Genomic DNA, 19953 nt, shown 5'->3' on the forward strand with positions numbered 1-19953 from the left:
TGTGCAGGATGTGGAGTTCCACAGCTGCCCTCAGAACAGCAAGAGCGAGGCTGAATAAAGCAGTTAGACTGGCTAAAAGAGCTGGCTTCGAAAGGCTGGTCAAAGGTCACCTCCATCCTACCCCCTTCACTCGACCCACTTCAATTTACATACCGCCCTAATCGCTCCACCGAGGATGCCACTGCACTCCACCTGTCCATGGAACACCTGGTTCCAAGTACAATACAAATCACATCATTAAGTATGCGGATGACACGACAGTGGTGGGTCTCATCCAGGACGGCGAGGAGAAGCACTACAGAGAGGAGGTGAAACTTTTTGTAGACTGGTGCAGCAGTAACATCATGCTGATGGACTTCAGGAGGAAACGGCCCATGCACACCCCGCTCTACATCGAGGACACTGCTGTGGAGATCGTCCCACACATCAAGTTCCTGGGGGTCCACGTAGCCAACAACCTCACCTGGTGGCTGCACACCTCCTCCACTGTCAAAAAGGCTCACCAGTGCCTGCCTTTCCTGCGGAGGCTAAAGAGAGCCCACCTCAGCCCATCATTCCCCACCACCTTCTACAGAGGCACCAGAGTGCGCTAACCAGCAGCATCTCTCTGTGGCACGAGGGCAGCAGCGCCTCACACGGGAAGGCACTGGGGAGAGTGGTGAGGTCAGCTGAAAAAAGGATTGGGGTCACACTGCCACCCGTTGGGGACAACGCTGCCTGTCGAGGGAAACAAGAATCACCGGGGGCCCCGCTCACCCCTGTGATGGACTGTTTTCCCTCTTATCCTCAGGCCTGCCATGCAGAACGGTGAGGCTCCGGAACAGCTTCTACCCATCTGCCATCAGACTTTTGAACACTTGCAAATAACCTCAGACTAACATCATTTCGTCTACCTCTGTTATCTATTTATCAAGATTATTTGTACATTACTCTTTGCAGACATTTTTGCACAAATATATTTATATTTATAATACCTCCTTTTTTTGACCCGGTTTTTATTTTTTATTAATTTATATTTTTATTCTACATCTTATTTTTTATTCTTTATATTCCCTTAGGATATTTATCTAACTGTTTTGTTGTGGCCAAAATGCAACGTACTTTTGTTCTGCAGTGCATCTCCGATGTTATGTTGAATGCCAACAAAAGAATCTGAATCTGAAATGGTTTTTTTGAGTGATTTCAGACTGCGGACCTTGTTGACAAAATCTATCGAATTTTATGGGATGGAAAGTGCTTCCAACTTCACATCGCATATAAAATGTGGTGGTGAGATGATTATGGATTTTAGGAGGAACAGGAAGACTACAGAAAACTTAAATTGCTACTCTGAGTCTGTTTCCAAAAAAGGACAGAGCAGACTCAACTTCTTGAGGAAACTTCGGTCCTTCAGTGTTTATGATCAGATGAGTCTGGTGTAGAGTGCAATTTTAAGCACCATAAGAACCCGTGACTCCAAGAAACAGAAAAAAATGGATAAATAAGGCTGGCTTTGCTCTGGGGGCTGCTCTGGAGCCCCAGGCACGTATTATGCAAAGAATAATGTAAAAGCTACTCAACATAATGTACAATGCTGGACAACAATCAAACAAAGTGTGTTCAGTGATAGCATTCTTAAGCTGTAACAAAGGACATTACAGGTCATTCATAACACAAACTTTAACTCTACTCAGTTATGATGTTTTTTAAAAATCCCAAATGACTGATAGTTGTTAATCTATAACGGACGAGAGCAGGTTCACACTGAGCACCTGTGACAGAGAGGAGAAGGTTCTGCTGCCTGCAGCATGAGCGGTGTGGCGCGGGGTCAGTAATGGTGTGGGGAGGCATTTCTTTGGAGGGCCGCACAGCCCTTCATGTGCTAGCCAGAGGTACCCTGACTGCCATTAGGTTCCGGGATGAGACCTCAGACCCAGTGTGAGACCACATGCTGGTGCAGTGGGCCCTGGGCTCCTTCTGATGCATGACAACGCTCGGCCTCATGTGGCTGAAGTGTGTCAGCAGCTCCTGCATGATGAAGGCATGGATGCTGTGGACCAGCCCGTTCCCCAGACCTGAATCCTGCCCATTCCCCAGTCCTGAATCCTGCCCGTTCCCCAGTCCTGAATCCTGCCCGTTCCCCAGACCTGAATCCAGTCCAGCACATCTGGGACATCGTGTCTGGTTCCATCCACCAACGCCACGTTGCACCAGGAGCTGTCTGATGCTTTCATCCAGCTCTGGGAGGAGATCCCCCAGGAGAAGATCCGCCGCCTCATCAGGAGCCCAGGCAGGTGGAGGTCATACAGGCAGGTGGAGGTCATACAGGCAGGTGGAGGTAGGGTTGCCACCTTTCAGAAATGAAAATAAGGGACGCCCACCATGGCTCGTCTGGGCTATGACCACCACCGCCGACTCCTTTGGCCACTGCTCACAGCAGTAATATGTTATTTTGTGCCAGTGTCTTTCGTACAGTGGTGATTAAAAAAAAGCAACTTGATTGATACTTAAAGCTTGAAATGCTTTATTACCAATAAACACATTCTCTTATAAAGTGCAGTTAATTAAATCTTAAATTAAATCTGCGTGGAGTGTGGAACAATGAACTTTTAAATGATAAAAAAAATAAATTGATAACTTAATGTAACTTTTTAAGTGCAAAACCATATGAACCTCTAGGACATTTTTACTTACAGAACAAAAAAACTTTTCTGCTCATTCAGTAAAAAAAAAGGAAGTGCAAAATGTTACTTATTCCCTCAACCATCTTAATCAGAATCTGTTACTTCTTTTTCCAAGTGTACTTTTTGTTACTCCTTGCAGCACTGAGTAACTCTTTGTCTTTCAAAGCACTGTTGTAAAACTCTGAACAGGACTCAAAGTTGAGAGTGATCAGAAGCTCACTTCTCATGAGCTCCATGGAGCACCTGTTCCTGCTGTCACTCCATTTGTTGGCCATTCTGGAAAATGTCCTTTCTACATATCCAGTGGATGCCGGGATGTTCAGGATGTGGCTGATGATAGACAGCATGTTGGGCAGGTCATCTACTTGAAAAAGAGCCACCCACCTGGCAGCCACACCTTTGGACTTCCATTCGTCTCCAGCATCTTCTTTGAGTCTCTTCAGAAGGGCTTTTGCTGTGGAGCATTCATCATAAAGTTCACTAAAGGTCAAGGTGCCATGGTGCAGAGAAAGAGGTTGCAGTGAGAACAGCCAGCTGAACCATTTCTCAACATATGAGAGTGCTGTGTTGAGAAATGCAGTAAAATCTGCCCTTGCCATGTCTGCATCACATGGACAGAGACGCTGCAGCTTCAATTTCGTTAAGTAGCCATAGAACTGGTCATCTCGTCTCTGTGTGAGCTTTTGCTTGAAGTTATTCATAATGGAATATAACTCAACACAGGTGGTATCATCACTCTCCAGCTTCCTTAAAACATCCTCAAATAGAGTGAGGATATTATTGCAGAAGAGAAGGTAAACCTCCACAATGTCTCCATCTTCCTCAGTTGAGTCCGACTCCTCACTGAGCTTTAACAAAGCTCGAAGTTGTTTGGGACACTCCTCCCCCATGCTGATGAAGTATGATTTCAGTGCAGTCCAGGTTTCCATTAGCCAGGTGATGGCTGGATTAAGGGAGAGCCACCTGGTTGTGACATGTCGTAAAATTTCCTGGAACTCAACATCACAAAACCTACAAAACTCTTTTAGCAATTCTCTTCGTTTGGCTGATATGGAAAAGAGGCCATAGACCTTCAGCACAACATTTTCCACATCTACAGTGAGCTGGTTAAGAGCATGTTTCACTGTGTTGTGTACAATGTGGGCATGGCAGTTTCCTTGCAACAGATCTTTTTGTTTCTTTTTCAAGTTGGTGAAGACAGAGTTGTGAATTCTGGAATTCACATTTGTATTGTCTGTACTAAATGCTGTCACTTGATTAAATGATAAGCCAAATTTGTCAAGTGACTGTTCTATAAGAGATGCAATCCCAGCAGCGGTCTCATCTGCATTTTCTTGGAAGTCCAGCATTTTGTTGGTGATTCCACATTCTGGACTGAAGTATTGAACAGCAAGGGGAAACATCTTCCTGTTGCCTTTATTTGATGCATCTGTCTGAATTGAGAATGGGAGGGGTTTATCTGATGTTAGGGCCTTGAGAACATCACCCACTGCCTTTGGAGCAAGGACATCTTTAACCAATGCCTCTGCCTTTGTTCTCCCTATTGTCATTTTTTTTACAATTTGTGAATCAGATAGAATCTTTTGATTCAGTTTATGTGCACAGTCAGCACTGTTGTAGCTTAGGTTGTGTCTGACTGTGTGGTACACCTGTGTCACCTCAGCTGCGGTAACCTAGAGGGGAGAAGTAGGATTGTTAATTAAATTAAACAGTATTTGTCCTCTACCTGTCTTATGACTATAAAGGAGAGTACCTGGCCTGATTAAGGTTGCAGGACTGTATTCCTCACACAAAATATTTTAAAGCTAATAAAAATTGTCTGAAAACCTCCTCACGACCCCATTGCATCCACTAAAATAGAATGTTTGGGGGAAAAAAATAATATTTTAGTCCATTGTAGAGGCTGTAGAAAGAGGAAATGTCTGACCAATAGAAGTAATGATGAGAGTTACTTCTATTGGATTCTGACACGCCAATCAACTGTCAGCCCCCCTCACCCCTTCCCCTGCGCGTTCACAGACTCGAGACTCGTTCATGTGTTTTGAAGGCGTGGTTTAGAGGGGTGGGCTGAAGGGAGAGGCAAGGTTGTGTATTTTCAAAAATATAGCTTGCAGGAACCGTTTTCCAAGATCTAAGACCCCACCTTTAATCGCTAATCGTCTGTCTCTGTCTCTAACTCCACTGACTCTGTCCAGCCATAGATGTGCCTCTTCCCATTCACACCTGTACTTTTGTAAGCGTTTTCGCTTTTGAGGCTGTTGTCGAGCATCGGGTGTGGTGGACATTATTAAAAATGCGCGGGTTTTGTGCCGCGCTGGTGTGTGTGTGTCTAAGCAACTGTGAGTGACAGCACCGCGCGCAGGGAGCCACTCACAGAGGAGCGCAGCCGGGGAGGCGGGGCTTTGTGTGGATGCGTGTGGGACAGACAAGTGTATTGGACATTTGTGAAAATACGGAACAAATCGCCAATACGGGACGCAACATTTTGTTGCCAAATAAGAGACGATTCCGTATTTCGAGGGACGGGTGGCAACCCTAGGTGGAGGTCACACAGGCAGGTGGAGGTCACACAGGCAGGTGGAGGTCACACAGGCAGGTGGAGGGAGGCCATACAGGCAGGTGGAGGTCACACAGGCAGGTGGAGGCCACACAGGCAGGTGGAGGTCACACAGGCAGGTGGAAGGAGGTCACACAGGCAGGTGGAGGTCATACAGGCAGGTGGAGGTCACACAGGCAGGTGGAGGGAGGTCGCACAGGCAGGTGGAGGTCACACAGGCAGGTGGAGGTCACACAGGCAGGTGGAGGCCACACAGGCAGGTGGAGGTCACACAGGCAGGTGGAGGGAGGCCATACAGGCAGGTGGAGGTCACACAGGCAGGTGGAGGCCACACAGGCAGGTGGAGGGAGGTCACACAAGCAGGTGGAGGTCATACAGGCAGGTGGAGGTCACACAGGCAGGTGGAGGGAGGTCACACAGGCAGGTGGAGGTCATACAGGCAGGTGGAGGTCACACAGGCAGGTGGAGGGAGGTCATACAGGCAGGTGGGTGGAGGTCACACAGGCAGGTGGAGGGAGGTCACACAGGCAGGTGGAGGCCACACAGGCAGGTGGAGGGAGGTCATACAGGCAGGTGGAGGCCACACAGGCAGGTGGAGGTCACACAGGCAGGTGGAGGTCACACAGGCAGGTGGAGGGAGGCCATACAGGCAGGTGGAGGTCATACAGGCAGGTGGAGGTCACACAGGCAGGTGGAGGTCATACAGGCAGGTGGAGGGAGGTCACACAGGCAGGTGGAGGTCATACAGGCAGGTGGAGGTCACACAGGCAGGTGGAGGGAGGTCATACAGGCAGGTGGAGGGAGGTCACACAGGCAGGTGGAGGGAGGTCACACAGGCAGGTGGAGGGAGGTCACACAGGCAGGTGGAGGCCACACAGGCAGGTGGAGGGAGGCCATACAGGCAGGTGGAGGGAGGTCATACAGGCAGGTGGAGGCCATACAGGCAGGTGGAGGGAGGTCATACAGGCAGGTGGAGGTCAGACAGGCAGGTGGAGGCCACACAGGCAGGTGGAGGGAGGCCACACAGGCAGGTGGAGGTCACACAGGCAGGTGGAGGGAGGCCACACAGGCAGGTGGAGGTCACACAGGCAGGTGGAGGGAGGTCACACAGGCAGGTGGAGGCCACACAGGCAGGTGGAGGGAGGCCATACAGGCAGGTGGAGGGAGGTCATACAGGCAGGTGGAGGTCACACAGGCAGGTGGCCACACAGGCGGGTGGAGGGAGGTCACACAGGCAGGTGGAGGGAGGTCACACAGGCAGGTGGAGACCATACAGGCAGGTGGAGGTCATACAGGCAGGTGGAGGTCATACAGGCAGGTGGAGGGAGGCCATACAGGCAGGTGGAGGTCATGGAGAAAGGTGGAGGGAGGCCATACAGGCAGGTGGAGGTCATACACACTACTGAATAGTGATGGGATACTCGATTCCTTTTACTGACTTGAATCAGTCACCCAGAGTGTGCGCCACAGAATGTACAGTCTCCAAGGCGAAACATTTATTTTTCTTTCTTTCTCTCTAAATAAATCCAAATAACCCAAACAGCCAATAAATTAACATTCAGTGCAAAACAGTGCAAAATTATAATAAAAAGTATGAAACTGCGCACAAATAGAACATTTAAATAACCTAAACAATAGTGCAAAAATAACAATATTTTAACATCAACAGTGCAGAATAAAAATAATTATGTACAGATTGAATGAACTCCCGCTTTCTTCAAAATAAAGCCGGGAGGGAGAGGGAGCGAGTGAGCTGTGAGTCGGGTATGAATCCTGAGTCCTGAATCCTGAGTCCTGAATCCTGAGTCCTGAATCCTGAGTCCTGAATCCTGAGTACTGAATCCTGAATCCTGAATCCTGAATCCTGAGTACTGAATCCTGAATCCTGAGTCCTGAATCCTGAATCCTGAGTCCTGAATCATGAGTCCTGAATCATGAGTCCTGAATCCTGAATCCTGAGTCCTGAATTCTGAATAATGAGTCCTGAATCCTGAGTTCTGAATCCTGAGTCCTGAATCATGAATCCTGAGTCCTGAATCATGCATCCTGAGTCCTGAATCATGAATCCTGAGTCCTGAATCCTGAGTCCTGAATCATGAATCCTGAGTCCTGAATCATGAATCCTGAATCCTGAGTCCTGAATCCTGAGTCCTGAATCCTGAGTCCTGAATCATGAATCCTGAGTCCTGAATCATGAATCCTGAGTCCTGAATCATGAGTTCTGAATCGTGCGGAGCAGAGAGTTGGTGAGTTTCTCGGGTATGGGAGGGGCTCTACGAGCTGTAGCAGAGCGGTTGCTTCAGCCACGGAGCTAATACAGCAAATAGCTTTATACAGTAACGCAGCTGCAGTTAGAGTAACAGTTGTGTGGCATGTCTCCTCTTTGCAGTTAGCTGGCAGTAGCAGCGGTGAGTCAGTGAACGAGTTAATGGAGACAATGACTCGTAACTCCCGAGTCAGTAAAAAGAATCTTGAGTTTTGAACGATTGACTCGTGAATTGCACGTCACTACTCCTGAGCCTCATTTTGACTTGTCTTGAGGAATTTCCACTGAAGTTGGATCAGCCTGTAATGTGATTTTCCACTTTTATTTTGAGTAGGATTCCAAATCCAGAACTTCATGAGATAATCATTTTTATTTACATTGATCATTTTTCTGTTATTTTGTTCATGTAATGAATAATTTTCAACTGGAATATCTAATTCATTGAGATCTAGGAAGTGTTATTTTAGTGTTCCCTTTATTTTTTTGAGCAGTGTAGTACTGTTCAATTAAATTTTAGCATTCCTTTTTATGATTGTGTATTTCATGTAAAAATGTGCCTTTACAGTTAACTTAATGGTAAATTGTCCCCACTTATACAGCAGCATTTTGCAATGCCCTTTGTAATGAGTTTTTTTTAATGAACCCATTCACATAACACTCATATTAGATACATGCATTATATGTACAGTATGCAGCACTTTTTCTCTACAAGAAAACACAGATAAGCATATTGAGGGCATTGGTGGGCTCTGTGTTTTGCCAAAGAACACTTTAAATGTGGAGGAGATGGGGATGGAACCATTGACCTTCCATTTAGATTATAATCATTATACTCTCTGAGTCATGATTTGGAAAGTATTTATTCAGCATTGATTTTATCTGTCTGCAAAACAACTTGTTGATGACTCTCTGTCCCAGTGTGTGGGGCTTACATCTAGGTCAGAAATAAGGTCAGAAATAATCAACTACTCTAGGTATCAGTTTGATATTAACATAAACTGTGCTCCAACACAGCCTGTAGAACACAATTTAATACCATCCCTCTATGCTGAGTTAATCACTAGATTGTCCCCTTGGAGGTAGCAGTAGTTTGGTATTTAAGATTCAAAGAGTTTTTATTGTTCAAAAGTTCTTATTGGCAGAAGACCACTGTACTTCATAAGCCCAAGTTCATTTAATATTATCTCAAATTACTGAAATGAAAGATGAACACAGATTCTAAATGTCAATATAACAGTCAGAATACCTAAATATTACAGTCTGAAATTTGAAACATGTCATGAGATCACTGTGATAATATAACAATATGAAACTCACTGCAGCCAACTTGTCAAAGCGAGCAAAGAGCTCATTGAGCAGCTTGACCAGCTCCTGGGCACTGCAAGATGATGACAGCTGGGTGAAGCCCACAATGTCTGCAAACAAAATGCTACATTACAAAAAGAGACAAACAAGACAACACATTAGTACATCAGGCTGCAGTAGTCGTAGTGTTTAAACAGCATCTTTCTAAAACATTTTTACTCATCAGGAACTACAAAGAGATTCTCACCCCAACATTCACCCTCACTTGTAGTTGTAAACTTAAATATAGCTGCAAGCAGCGATGTGGGGGTCCTACCAGGACGCCACAATAGGCAAGGCTTGTGCTGCTCAGGAAGGCGTAGTGAGTTCATGCACCAAGTTTGGCATCGATACATCAATAAATGGCAAAGATATGGCCTAACGTCTTGTTTGCGCGTGGGCGTGGAGTTTGATTGGCTGCCACATGCAAATGAAAGTGAAATGAAAAAATCCACATGAAAACTTTTGTGCGGCTTGGTCTGAAGATTCTATGTATCAAGTCCCGTCGAGATTGGACAATCTGCGTGGCCTGAAATGCTTTTTGTAGGTTTTCAATTAAATTAAAAATGGCGGAATATCCAATATGGTGCAGATAACGTCATGAGGTGCGTTGACCTCGACTGCATCCAGGGATTCAACTGGTTCCTCATTTGTGAAATTTGGATGAAGTAGTTCAAAGTTGTGCATTTGGATGCACTTTGAACTTTGACGTGTTGGTGGCGCTAGTGAGTAAGCACTTGGGCCATGAAATTTCTTGACTTTGGCTTTGGCACTTGGCTGATTACGTGTGCCAAATTTCACATCTTTCTCGCATTGCGTTAATGGGCTGCCATAGATAGCGCCACCCATAGGCCAAACGTCACCAAACCTCTTGTGCCTCGTACAGTAGGGGTCTTGAGTCTGTGTTAGAAGTTTGATGTCATAACACCAAATGGTTGCCAAGATAAGGCCTCACTTATGCCAAGTTGCCAAGTTTCGTGGAGATCGGACAATCTGCGTGGCCTGAAATGCTTTTTTATGCTTTTTGATTAAATTCAAAATGGCGGAAATTGTAGGAATAGGCCAATGACGTCGTAGGGTGCGTTAGACTAGTCATGATCGAAGGATTCCAATGATGTCTCATTTGTGAAATTTGGACCAAGTAGTCCAATGATATGAGCAAAAATGCATTTCTGCTGCATATAGCGCCACCTATAGGCTAGGCGTCACCAAACTTCTTGGGCCACTTACCGTAGTAGTCTTGAGTGTGTGTTCGAAGTTTGACGTCATAACATCAAATGGTTTCCAAGATATGGCCTCACTTCCGCTTTGGCGGCGTCAACCTCAAGTTTGATTGGCTTTTATGGAAAATCGGAAGCCTAATTAAAAATTCCACATGATAACTTTTTTGAGGCTTGGTCTGAAGATTCTATGTGCCAAGTTTCGTGGAGATCGGACAATCTGCGTGGCCTGAAATGCTTTTTTAAGCTTTTTGATTAAATTCAAAATGGCGGACATTGTAGGCATAGGCCAATGACGTCATTGGGTGCGTTGGACTCGTCATGATCCAAGGCTTCCAGCAATACCTCATTTGTGAAATTTGGACCAAGTAGTCCAAAGTTGTGCATTTGGATGCACTTTGAACTTTGACGTGTTGGTGGCACTAGTGAGTAAGCACTTGGGCCATGAAATTTCTTGACTTTGCTTTTGGCACTTGGCTGATTACGTGTGCCAAATTTCACAACTTTCCCGCAATGCGTTAATGGGGCTGCCATAGACTTCAATTGCAGTGGAAAGTAGAAGAATAGGAAATATAGCTGCAAGCAGCGATGTGGGGGTCCTAGCAGAATGGCACAATAGGTAAGGCTTGGGCTGCTCAGGAAGGCGTCGTGAGTCCATGCACCAAGTTTGGCATCAATACATCAATGCATCGCAGAGATACGGCCAAATGTCACATTTGCGAGTCGGCATGGAGTTTGATTGGCTGCCGCGGTTACACGGAAGTTAAATAAAAAAATCCACATAATAACTTTTGTGCGGCTTGGTCTGAAGATTCTATGTGCCAAGTCTCGTGGAGATTGGACAATCTTAGTGGCCTGAAATGCGTTTTGAAGGTTTTTAATTAAATTCAAAATGGCGGACAATCCAAGATGGCGCACATGACGTCATTAAGTGTGTTGACCTCGTCCCTATCCAGGAATTCTACTGGTACCTCATTTGTGAAATGTGGACCAAGGGGTCCAAAGTTATGAGCAAAAATGCATTTTTGCTACATATAGCGCCACCTATAGGCCGAACGTCACCAAACTTCTTGGGCCTCTTACCTTAGCAGTGTTGAGTCTGTGTCATAAGTTTGACGTCATGATATCAAATGGTTGCCAAGATATGACCTCACTTCCGGTTTGGGGGCGTCAACCTCGAGTTTGATTGGCTTTTATGGAAAAATGGAAGCCTAATTAAAAATTCCACAGGATAACTTTTGTGCGGCTTCGTCTTAAGAGTCTATGTGCCAAGTTTCGTGAAAATTGGACAATCTCTGTGACCTGAAATGCTTTTTTAAGCTTTTTGATAAAATTCAAAATGGCGGAAAATCTAAGTATACGCAAATTGACGTCATAGGGTGCGTTGGACTCGTCATGATCCAAGGATTCCAATGATGTCTTGTTTGTGAAATTTGGACCAAGTAATCCAAAGTTATGAAGCTGAATGCACTTTGAACTTTGGCGTGTTGGTGGCGCTAGAGAGTAAGGTCTTGGGTTATGAAATTTCTTGACTTTGGCTTTGGCACTTGGCTGATTACGTGTGCCAAATTTCACAACTTTTTACCATAGCGTTCATGGGGCTGCCATAGACTTCAATTGCAGCGGAAAGTAGAAGAATAAATATAGCTGCAAGCAGCAATGTGGGGGTCCTAGCAGAATGGCCCAATAGTGAAGGCTTGGGCCTCTCAGGAAGGCGTCGTGAGTTCATGCACCAAGTTTGGCATCGATACATCAATGCATCGCAGAGATACGGCCAAATGTCCCATTTGCGCGTCGGCATGGAGTTTGATTGGCTGCCGTGGTTACACGGAAGTGAAATAAAAACATCCACATGATAACTTATGTGCGGCTTGGTCTGAAGATTCTATGTGCCAAGTTTCGTGGAGATTGGACAATCTTAGTTGCCTGAAATGCGTTTTGAAGGTTTTTGATTAAATTCAAAATGGCGGACAATCCAAGATGGCGCAAATAACTTCATTGAGTGTGTTGAACTCAACCTTATCCAGGGATTCTATTGATACCTCATTTATGAAATTTGGACCAAGGGGTCCAAAGATATGAGCAAAAATGCATTTTTGCTACTTATAGCGCCACCTATAGGCCGAACGTCACCAAACTTCTTGGGCCCCTTACCTTAGCAGTCTTGAGATTGTGTTATAAGTTTGACGTCAAGATATTAAATGGTTGCCAAGATATGACCTCACTTCCGGTTTGGGGGCGTCAACCTTGAGTTTGATTGGCTTTTATGGAAAAATGGAAGCCTAATTAAAAATTCCACATGATAACTTTTGTGCGGCTTGGTCTTAAGAGTCTATGTGCCAAGTTTCGTGAAAATTGGACAATCTCTGTGACCTGAAATGCTTTTTTAAGCTTTTTAATTAAATTCAAAATGGCGGAAAATCTAGGCATACGCAAATTGACGTCATAGGGTGCATTGGACTCGTCATGATCCAAGGATTCCAAAGATGCCTCATTTGTGAAATTTGGACCATGGAGTCCAAAGTTATTAGGCTTAATAGACTTTGAACTTTGACGTGTTGGTGGCGCTAGAGAGTAAGCTCTTGGGGCATGAAAATTCTTGACTTTGGATTTGGCACTTGGCTGATTACGTGTGCCAAATTTCACAACTTTTTACCATAGCGTTCATGGGGCTGCCATAGACTTACATTGCAGCAGAAATTGAAGAATAAATATAGCTGCAAGCAGCGATGTGGGGGTCCTAGCAGAATGGCACAATAGGCAAGGCTTGGGCTGCTCAGGAAGGCGTCATGAGTCCATGCACCAAGTTTGGCATTGATACATCAATGCATCACAGAGATACGGCCAAATGTCTCATTTGCTTGTCGGCGTAGACTTTGATTGGCTGCCAAGGTTAAACGGAAGTGAAATAAAAAAATCCAAATGATAACTTATATGCGGCTTGGTCTGAATATTCTATGTGCCAAGTTCCGTGGAGATTGGACAATCTCAGTGGCTTGAAATGCTTTTTGAAGGTTTTCGATTAAATTCAAAATGGCGGACAATCCAAGATGGCGCATATGACATTATTTGTTGCGTTGACCTCGTCTGCATTCAGGGACTCAAACGTTACCTCATTTGTGAAATTTGGCCCAAGGGGTCCAAAGATATGAGCAAATATGCATTTTTGCTACATATAGCGCCACCTATAGGCCAAACGTCACCAACCTCATTGTGCCTCTTACCTTTGTAGTCGTGAGTCTGTGTTAGACGTTTGACGTCATAACATCAAATGGTTGTCAAGATATGACCTAACTTCCGGTTTGGGGGCGTCAACCTCGAGTTTGATTGGCTTTTATGGAAAATTGGAAGCCTAATTAAAAATTCCACACGATAACTTTTGTGCGGCTTGGTCTTAAGAGTCTATGTGCTAAGTTTCGTGATAATTGGAAAATCTGTGTGACCTGAAATGCTTTTTTAAGCTTTTTGATAAAATTCAAAATGGCGGAAAATCTAAGTATACGCAAATTGGCGTCATAGGGTGCGTTGGACTCGTCATGATCCAAGGATTCCAACGATGCCTTGTTTGTGAAATTTGGACCAAGTAGTCCAAAGTTATTAGGCTTAATGCACTTTGAACTTTGACGTGTTGGTGGCGCTAGAGAGTAAGCTCTTGGGGTATGAAAATTCTTGACTTTGGCTTTGGCACTTGGCTGATTACGTGTGCCAAATTTCACAACTTTCTCGCATAGCGTTCATGGGGCTGCCATAGACTTCAATTGCAGCAGAAACGGATCAATAATAATAAGAAAAGCTACTAACACAATGGGTTCCTGCAGCTTCGCTGCTAGGACCCCCAAATATAGCTGCAAGCAGCGATGTGGGGGTCCTAGCAGTATGGCACAATAGGCAAGGCTTGGGCTACTCAGGAATGCGTCGTGAGTCCATGCAACAAGTTTGGCATCGATACATCAATGCATTGCAGAGATACGGCCAAATGTCCCGTTTGCGCATCGGCTTAGAGTTTGATTGGCTGTCGCTGTTAAACGGAAGTGAATAAAAAAAATCCACATGATAACTTATGTGCGGCTTGGTCTGAAGATTCTATTTGCCAAGTTCCGTCGAGATTGGACAATCTCAGTGGCCTGAAATGCTTTTTGAAGGTTTTCGATTAAATTCAAAATGGCGGACAATTCAAGATGGCGCTCATGACGTCATGATGTGCATTGACCTCGGCTGCATCCAGGGATTCCATTGGTACCTCATTTGTGACATTTGGACCAAGTGGTCCAAAGATATGGGCAAAAATGCATTTTTGCTACATATAGCGCCACCTATAGGCCAAATATCACCAAACTTCGTTGGCCTCTTACCATCTTGGTCTTGAGTCTGTGTTATAAGTTTGACGTCATAACATCAAATGGTTGCCAAGATATGGCGTCACTTCCGGTTTGGGGTCGTCGACCTCGAGTTTGATTGGGTTTTATGGAAAATCGAAAGCCTAATTAAAAATTCCCTTGGATAACTTTTATGCGGCTTGGTCTGAAGAGTCTATATGCCAAGTTTCGTGAAGATTTGACAATCTGTGTGACCTGAAATGCTTTTTTAAGCTTTTTGATAAAATTCAAAATGGCGGAAAATCTAGGCACACGCAAAATGACGTCATAGGGTGCGTTGGACTTGTCATGATCCAAGGATTCCAACGATACCTCATATGTGAAATTTGGACCAAGTAGTCAAAAGTTATTAGGCTGAATGCACTTTGAACTTTGGCGTGTTGGTGGCGCTAGAGAGTAACCTCTTGGGCCATGAAAATTCTTGAGTTTGTGATTGGCACTTGGCTAATTACGTGTGCCAAATTTCACAACTTTTTACCATAGCGTTCATGGGGCTGCCATAGACTTACATTGCAGCAGAAAGTAGAAGAAATATAGCTGCAAGCAGCGATGTGGGGGTCCTAGCAGGACGCCACAATAGGCAAGGCTTGGGCCGTTCAGGAAGGCGTCGTGAGTTCATGCACCAAGTTTGGCATCGATACATCAATAAATGGCAAAGTTATGGCCTAACGTCTTGTTTGCGCGTGGGCGTGGAGTTTGCTTGGCTGCCACATGCAAATGAAAGTAAAATGAAAAAATGTGGGGCTTTGTCTGAAGATTCTATGTATCAAGTCCCGTCGAGATTGGACAATCTGCGTGGCCTGAAATGCTTTTTGTAGGTTTTCAATTAAATTAAAAATGGCGGATTATCCAATATGGTGCAGATAAAGTCATGAGGTGCGTTGGCCTCGACTGCATCCAGGGATTCAACTGGTTCCTCATTTGTAAAATTTGGATCAAGTAGTCCAAAGTTATGCATTTGGATGCACTTTGAACTTTGACGTGTTGGTGGCGCTAGTGAGTAAGCACTTGGGCCATGAAATTTCTTGACTTTGGCTTTGGCACTTGGCTGATTACGTTTGCCAAATTTCACAACTTTCTCGCATTGCGTTAATTGGCTGCCATAGATAGCACCAGCTATAAGCCAAATGTCACCAAACGTCTTGTGTCTCTTACAGTCGGGGTCTTGAGTCTGTGTTAGAAGTTTGATGTCATAACACCAAATGGTTGCCAAGATAAGGCCTCACTTCCGCTTTGGCGGCATCAAAATCGACTTTGATTGGCTGTTATGGAAAATCGGAATACTAATTAAGAAATTCCACACAATAACTTTTGTGCAGCTTGATCTGAAGATTCTACGTGCCAAGTTTCGTGGAGATCGGACAATCTGGGTGGCCTGAAATGCTTTTTTAAGCTTTATTATTATATTCAAAATGGCGGAAATTGTAGACATAGGCAAATGACGTCATAGTGTGCGTTAGACTAGTCATGATTCAAGGATTCCAGTGATGTCTCATTTGTGAAATTTGGACCAAGTAGTCCAAAGATATGAGCAAAAATGCATTTCTGCTGCATATAGCGCCACCTATAGGCCGGGCGTCATCAAACTTCTTGGGCCATGTACAGTAGTGGTCTTGAGTGTGTGTTCGAAGTTTGATGTCATAACATCAAATGGTTGCCAAGATATGGCCTCACTTCCGCTTTGGCGGCGTCAACCTCGGGTTTGATTGGATTTTATTGAGAATCGGAAGCCTAATTAAAAAATCCACATGATAGTTTTTGTGCGGCTTCCTCTGAAGATTCTATGTGCCAAGTTTCGTGGAGATCAGACAATCTTCGTGTCCTGAAATGCTTTTTTAAGCTTTTTGATGAAATTTATAATGGCGGACATTGTAGGCATAAGCCAATGACGTCATAGGATGCGTTGAACTCATCATGATCCAAGGATTCCAGCAATACTTCATTTGTGAAATTTGGACCAAGTAGTCCAAAGTTATGCATTTGGATGCACTATGAACTTTGACGTGTTGGTGGCGCTAGTGAGTAAGCACTTGGGCCATGAAATTTCTTGACTTTGCTTGTGGCACTTGGCTGATTACGTGTGCCAAATTTCAATACTTTCTCGCATTGCGTTAATGGGGTTGCCATAGATAGCGCCACCTATAGGCCAAACGTCACCAAACTTCTTGTGCCTCTTACAGTTGGGGTCTTGAGTCTGTGTTAGAAGTTTGACGTCATAACACCAAATGGTTCCCAAGATACGGCCTCACTTCCGCTTTGGAGGTATCAAACTCGAATTTGATTGGCTTTTATGGAAAATTGGAATACTAATTAAGAAATTCCACACAATAACTTTTGTGAGGCTTGATCTGAAGATTCTATGTGCCAAGTTTCGTAGATATCAGACAATCTGCGTGGCCTGAAATGCTTTTTTATGCTTTTTGATTAAATTCAATATGGCGGAAATTGTAGTAATAGGCCAATGACGTCATAGGACGCGTTAGACTAGTCATGATCCAAGGATTCCAATGATGTCTCATTTGTGCAATTTGGACCAATAAGTTTAAAGATATGAGCAAAAATGCATTTCTGCTGCATATAGCGCCACCTATAGGCCAGACGTCACCAAACTTCTTGGGCCTCTTACAATAGGGCTCTTGAGTCTTTGTTCGAAGTTTGACGTCATAACATCAAATGGTTGCCAAGATATGGCCTCACTTCCGGTTTGGCGGCGTCTACCTTGAGTTTGATTGTCTTTTATGCAAATTCAAAAGCCTAATTAAAAATTCCACATGATAACTTTTGTGCGGCTTGGTCTGAAGATTCTATGTGCCAAGTTTCGTGGAGATCGGACAATCTGCGTGGCCTGAAATGCTTTTTTAAGCTTTTTGATTTAATTCAAAATGGCTGACATTGTAGGCCTAGGCCAATGACGTCATAGGGTGCGTTGGACTCGTCATGATCCAAGGATTCCAGCCATACCTCATTCGTGAAATTTGGACAGAGTAATCCAAAGTTATGCATTTAGATGCACTTTGAACTTTGACGTGTTGGTGGCGCTAGTGAGTAAGCACTTGGGCCATGAAATTTCTTGACTTTGCTTGTGGCACTTGGCTGATTACGTGTGCCAAATTTCACAACTTTCCCGCAATGCGTTAATGGGGCTGCCATAGACTTCAATTGCAGAAGAAAGTAGAATAATAATAATAATAATAATAATAATAATAGGAATAACTACTAACACAATGGGGTTCCTGCAGCTTTGCTGCTAGGACCCCCAATAATAAATATAGCTGCAAGCAGCAATGTGGGGGTCCTAGCAGAATGGCACAATAGGGAAGGCTTGGGCTGCTCAGGAAGGCGTCTTGAGTCCATGCACCAAGTTTGGCATCGATATATCAATGCATCGCAGAGATACGGCCAAATGTCCCATTTGCGCGTCGGCATGGAGTTTGATTGGCTGCCGCGGTTAAACAGAAGTGAAATAAAAAAATCCACATAATAACTTATGTGCGGCTTGGTCTGAAGATTCTATGTGCCAAGTCTCGTGGAGATTGGACAATCTTAGTGGCCTGAAATGCGTTTTGAAGATTTTTGATTAAATTCAAAATGGCGGACAATCCAAGATGGCGCAAATGACGTCATTAAGTGTGTTGACCTCGTCCTTATCCAGGGATTCTACTGGTACCTCATTTGTGAAATGTGGACAAAGGGGTCCAAAGATATGAGCAAAAATGCATTTTTGCTACATATAGCGCCACCTATAGGCCGAACGTCACCAAACTTCTTGGGCCTCTTACCTTAGCAGTCTTGAGTCTGTGTTATAAGTTTGACGTCATGATATCAAATGGTTGCCAAGATATGACCTCACTTCCGGTTTGGGGGCGTCAACCTCGAGTTTGATTGGCTTTTATGGAAAATTGGAAGCCTAATTAAAAATTCCACATGATAACTTTTGTGCGGCTTGGTCTTAAGAGTCTATGTGCCAAGTTTCGTGTTAATTGGACAATCTCTGTGACCTGAAATGCTTTTTTAAGCTTTTTGATAAAATTCAAAATGGCGGAAAATCTAAGTATACGCAAATTGACGTCATAGGGTGCGTTGGACTCGTCATGATCCAAGGATTCCAATGATGTCTTGTTTGTGAAATTTGGGCCAAGTATTCAAAAGTTATTAGGCTGAATGCACTTTGAACTTTGGCGTGTTGGTGGCGCTAGAGAGTAAGCTCTTGGGCCATGAAATTTCTTGAGTTTTAATTTGGCACTTGGCTGATTACGTGTGCCAAATTTCACAACTTTTTACCATAGCGTTCATGGGGCTGCCATAGACTTCAATTGCAGCGGAAAGTAGAGGAATAAATATAGCTGCAAGCAGCAATGTGGGGGTCCTAGCAGAATGGCCCAATAGGCAAGGCTTGGGCTGCTCAGGAAGGCGTCGTGAGTCCATGCACCAAGTTTGGCATCGATACATCAATGCATCGCAGAGATACGGCCAAATGTCCCATTTGCGCGTCGGCATGGAGTTTGATTGGCTGCCGCGGTTACACGGAAGTTAAATAAAAAAATCCACATAATAACTTATGTGCGGCTTGGTCTGAAGATTCTATGTGCCAAGTCTCGTGGAGATTGGACAATCTTAGTGGCCTGAAATGCGTTTTGAAGGTTTTTGATTAAATTCAAAATGGCGGACAATCCAAGATGGCGCAAATGACGTCATTAAGTGTGTTGACCTCGACCTTATCCAGGGATTCTATTGATACCTCATTTGTGAAATTTGGACCAAGGGGTCCAAAGATATGAGCAAAAATGCATGTCTGCTACATATAGCGCCACCTATAGGCCGAACGTCACCAAACTTCTTGGGCCTCTTACCTTAGCAGTCTTGAGTCTGTTTGATAAGTTTGACGTCATGATATCAAATGGTTGCCAAGATATGACCTCACTTCCGGTTTGGGGGCGTCAACCTCAAGTTTGATTGGCTTTTAAGGAAAAATGGAAGCCTAATTAAAAATTCCACACGATAACTTTTGTGCGGCTTGGTCTTAAGAGTCTATGTGCCAAGTTTCGTGATACTTGGACAATCTCTGTGACCTGAAATGCTTTTTTAAGCTTTTTGATAAAATTCAAAATGGCGGAAAATCTAAGCATACGCAAATTGACGTCATAGGGTGCGTTGGACTCGTTATGATCCAAGGATTCCAACGATGCCTCATTTGTGAAATTTGGACCAAGTAGTCCAAAGTTATTAGGCTGAATGCACTTTGAACTTTGGCGTGTTGGTGGCGCTAGAGAGTAAGCTCTTGGGGCATGAAAATTCTTGATATTGGCTTTGGCACTTAGCTGATTACGTGTGCCAAATTTCACAACTTTTTACCATTGCGTTCATGGGGCTGCCATAGACTTCAATTGCAGCAGAAACGGATTAATAATAATAGGAAAAGCTACTAACTCAATGGGTTCCTGCAGCTTCGCTGCTAGGACCCCCAAATATAGCTGCAAGCAGCGATGTGGGGGTCCTAGCAGAATGGCACAATAGGGAAGGCTTGGGC

The 19953-nt window shown here is 44.4% G+C and overlaps 1 protein-coding gene across 2 annotated transcripts in view; it reads right to left on the bottom strand.

The window, feature by feature from the left end:
- Positions 1-19953, bottom strand: part of adcy3a (adenylate cyclase 3a) — a 224088-nt gene that overhangs the window by 114878 nt on the left and 89257 nt on the right. For both annotated transcript variants that reach the window (XM_075464641.1, XM_075464640.1), the window contains exon 5: positions 8804-8915. In XM_075464641.1, coding sequence (XP_075320756.1) covers positions 8804-8915 — 112 coding nt within the window. The remainder of the gene's footprint in view (positions 1-8803; positions 8916-19953) is intronic.

Source organism: Odontesthes bonariensis, chromosome 5 (genome assembly GCF_027942865.1).
Source record: "Odontesthes bonariensis isolate fOdoBon6 chromosome 5, fOdoBon6.hap1, whole genome shotgun sequence".
Lineage (NCBI taxonomy): Eukaryota > Metazoa > Chordata > Actinopteri > Atheriniformes > Atherinopsidae > Odontesthes > Odontesthes bonariensis.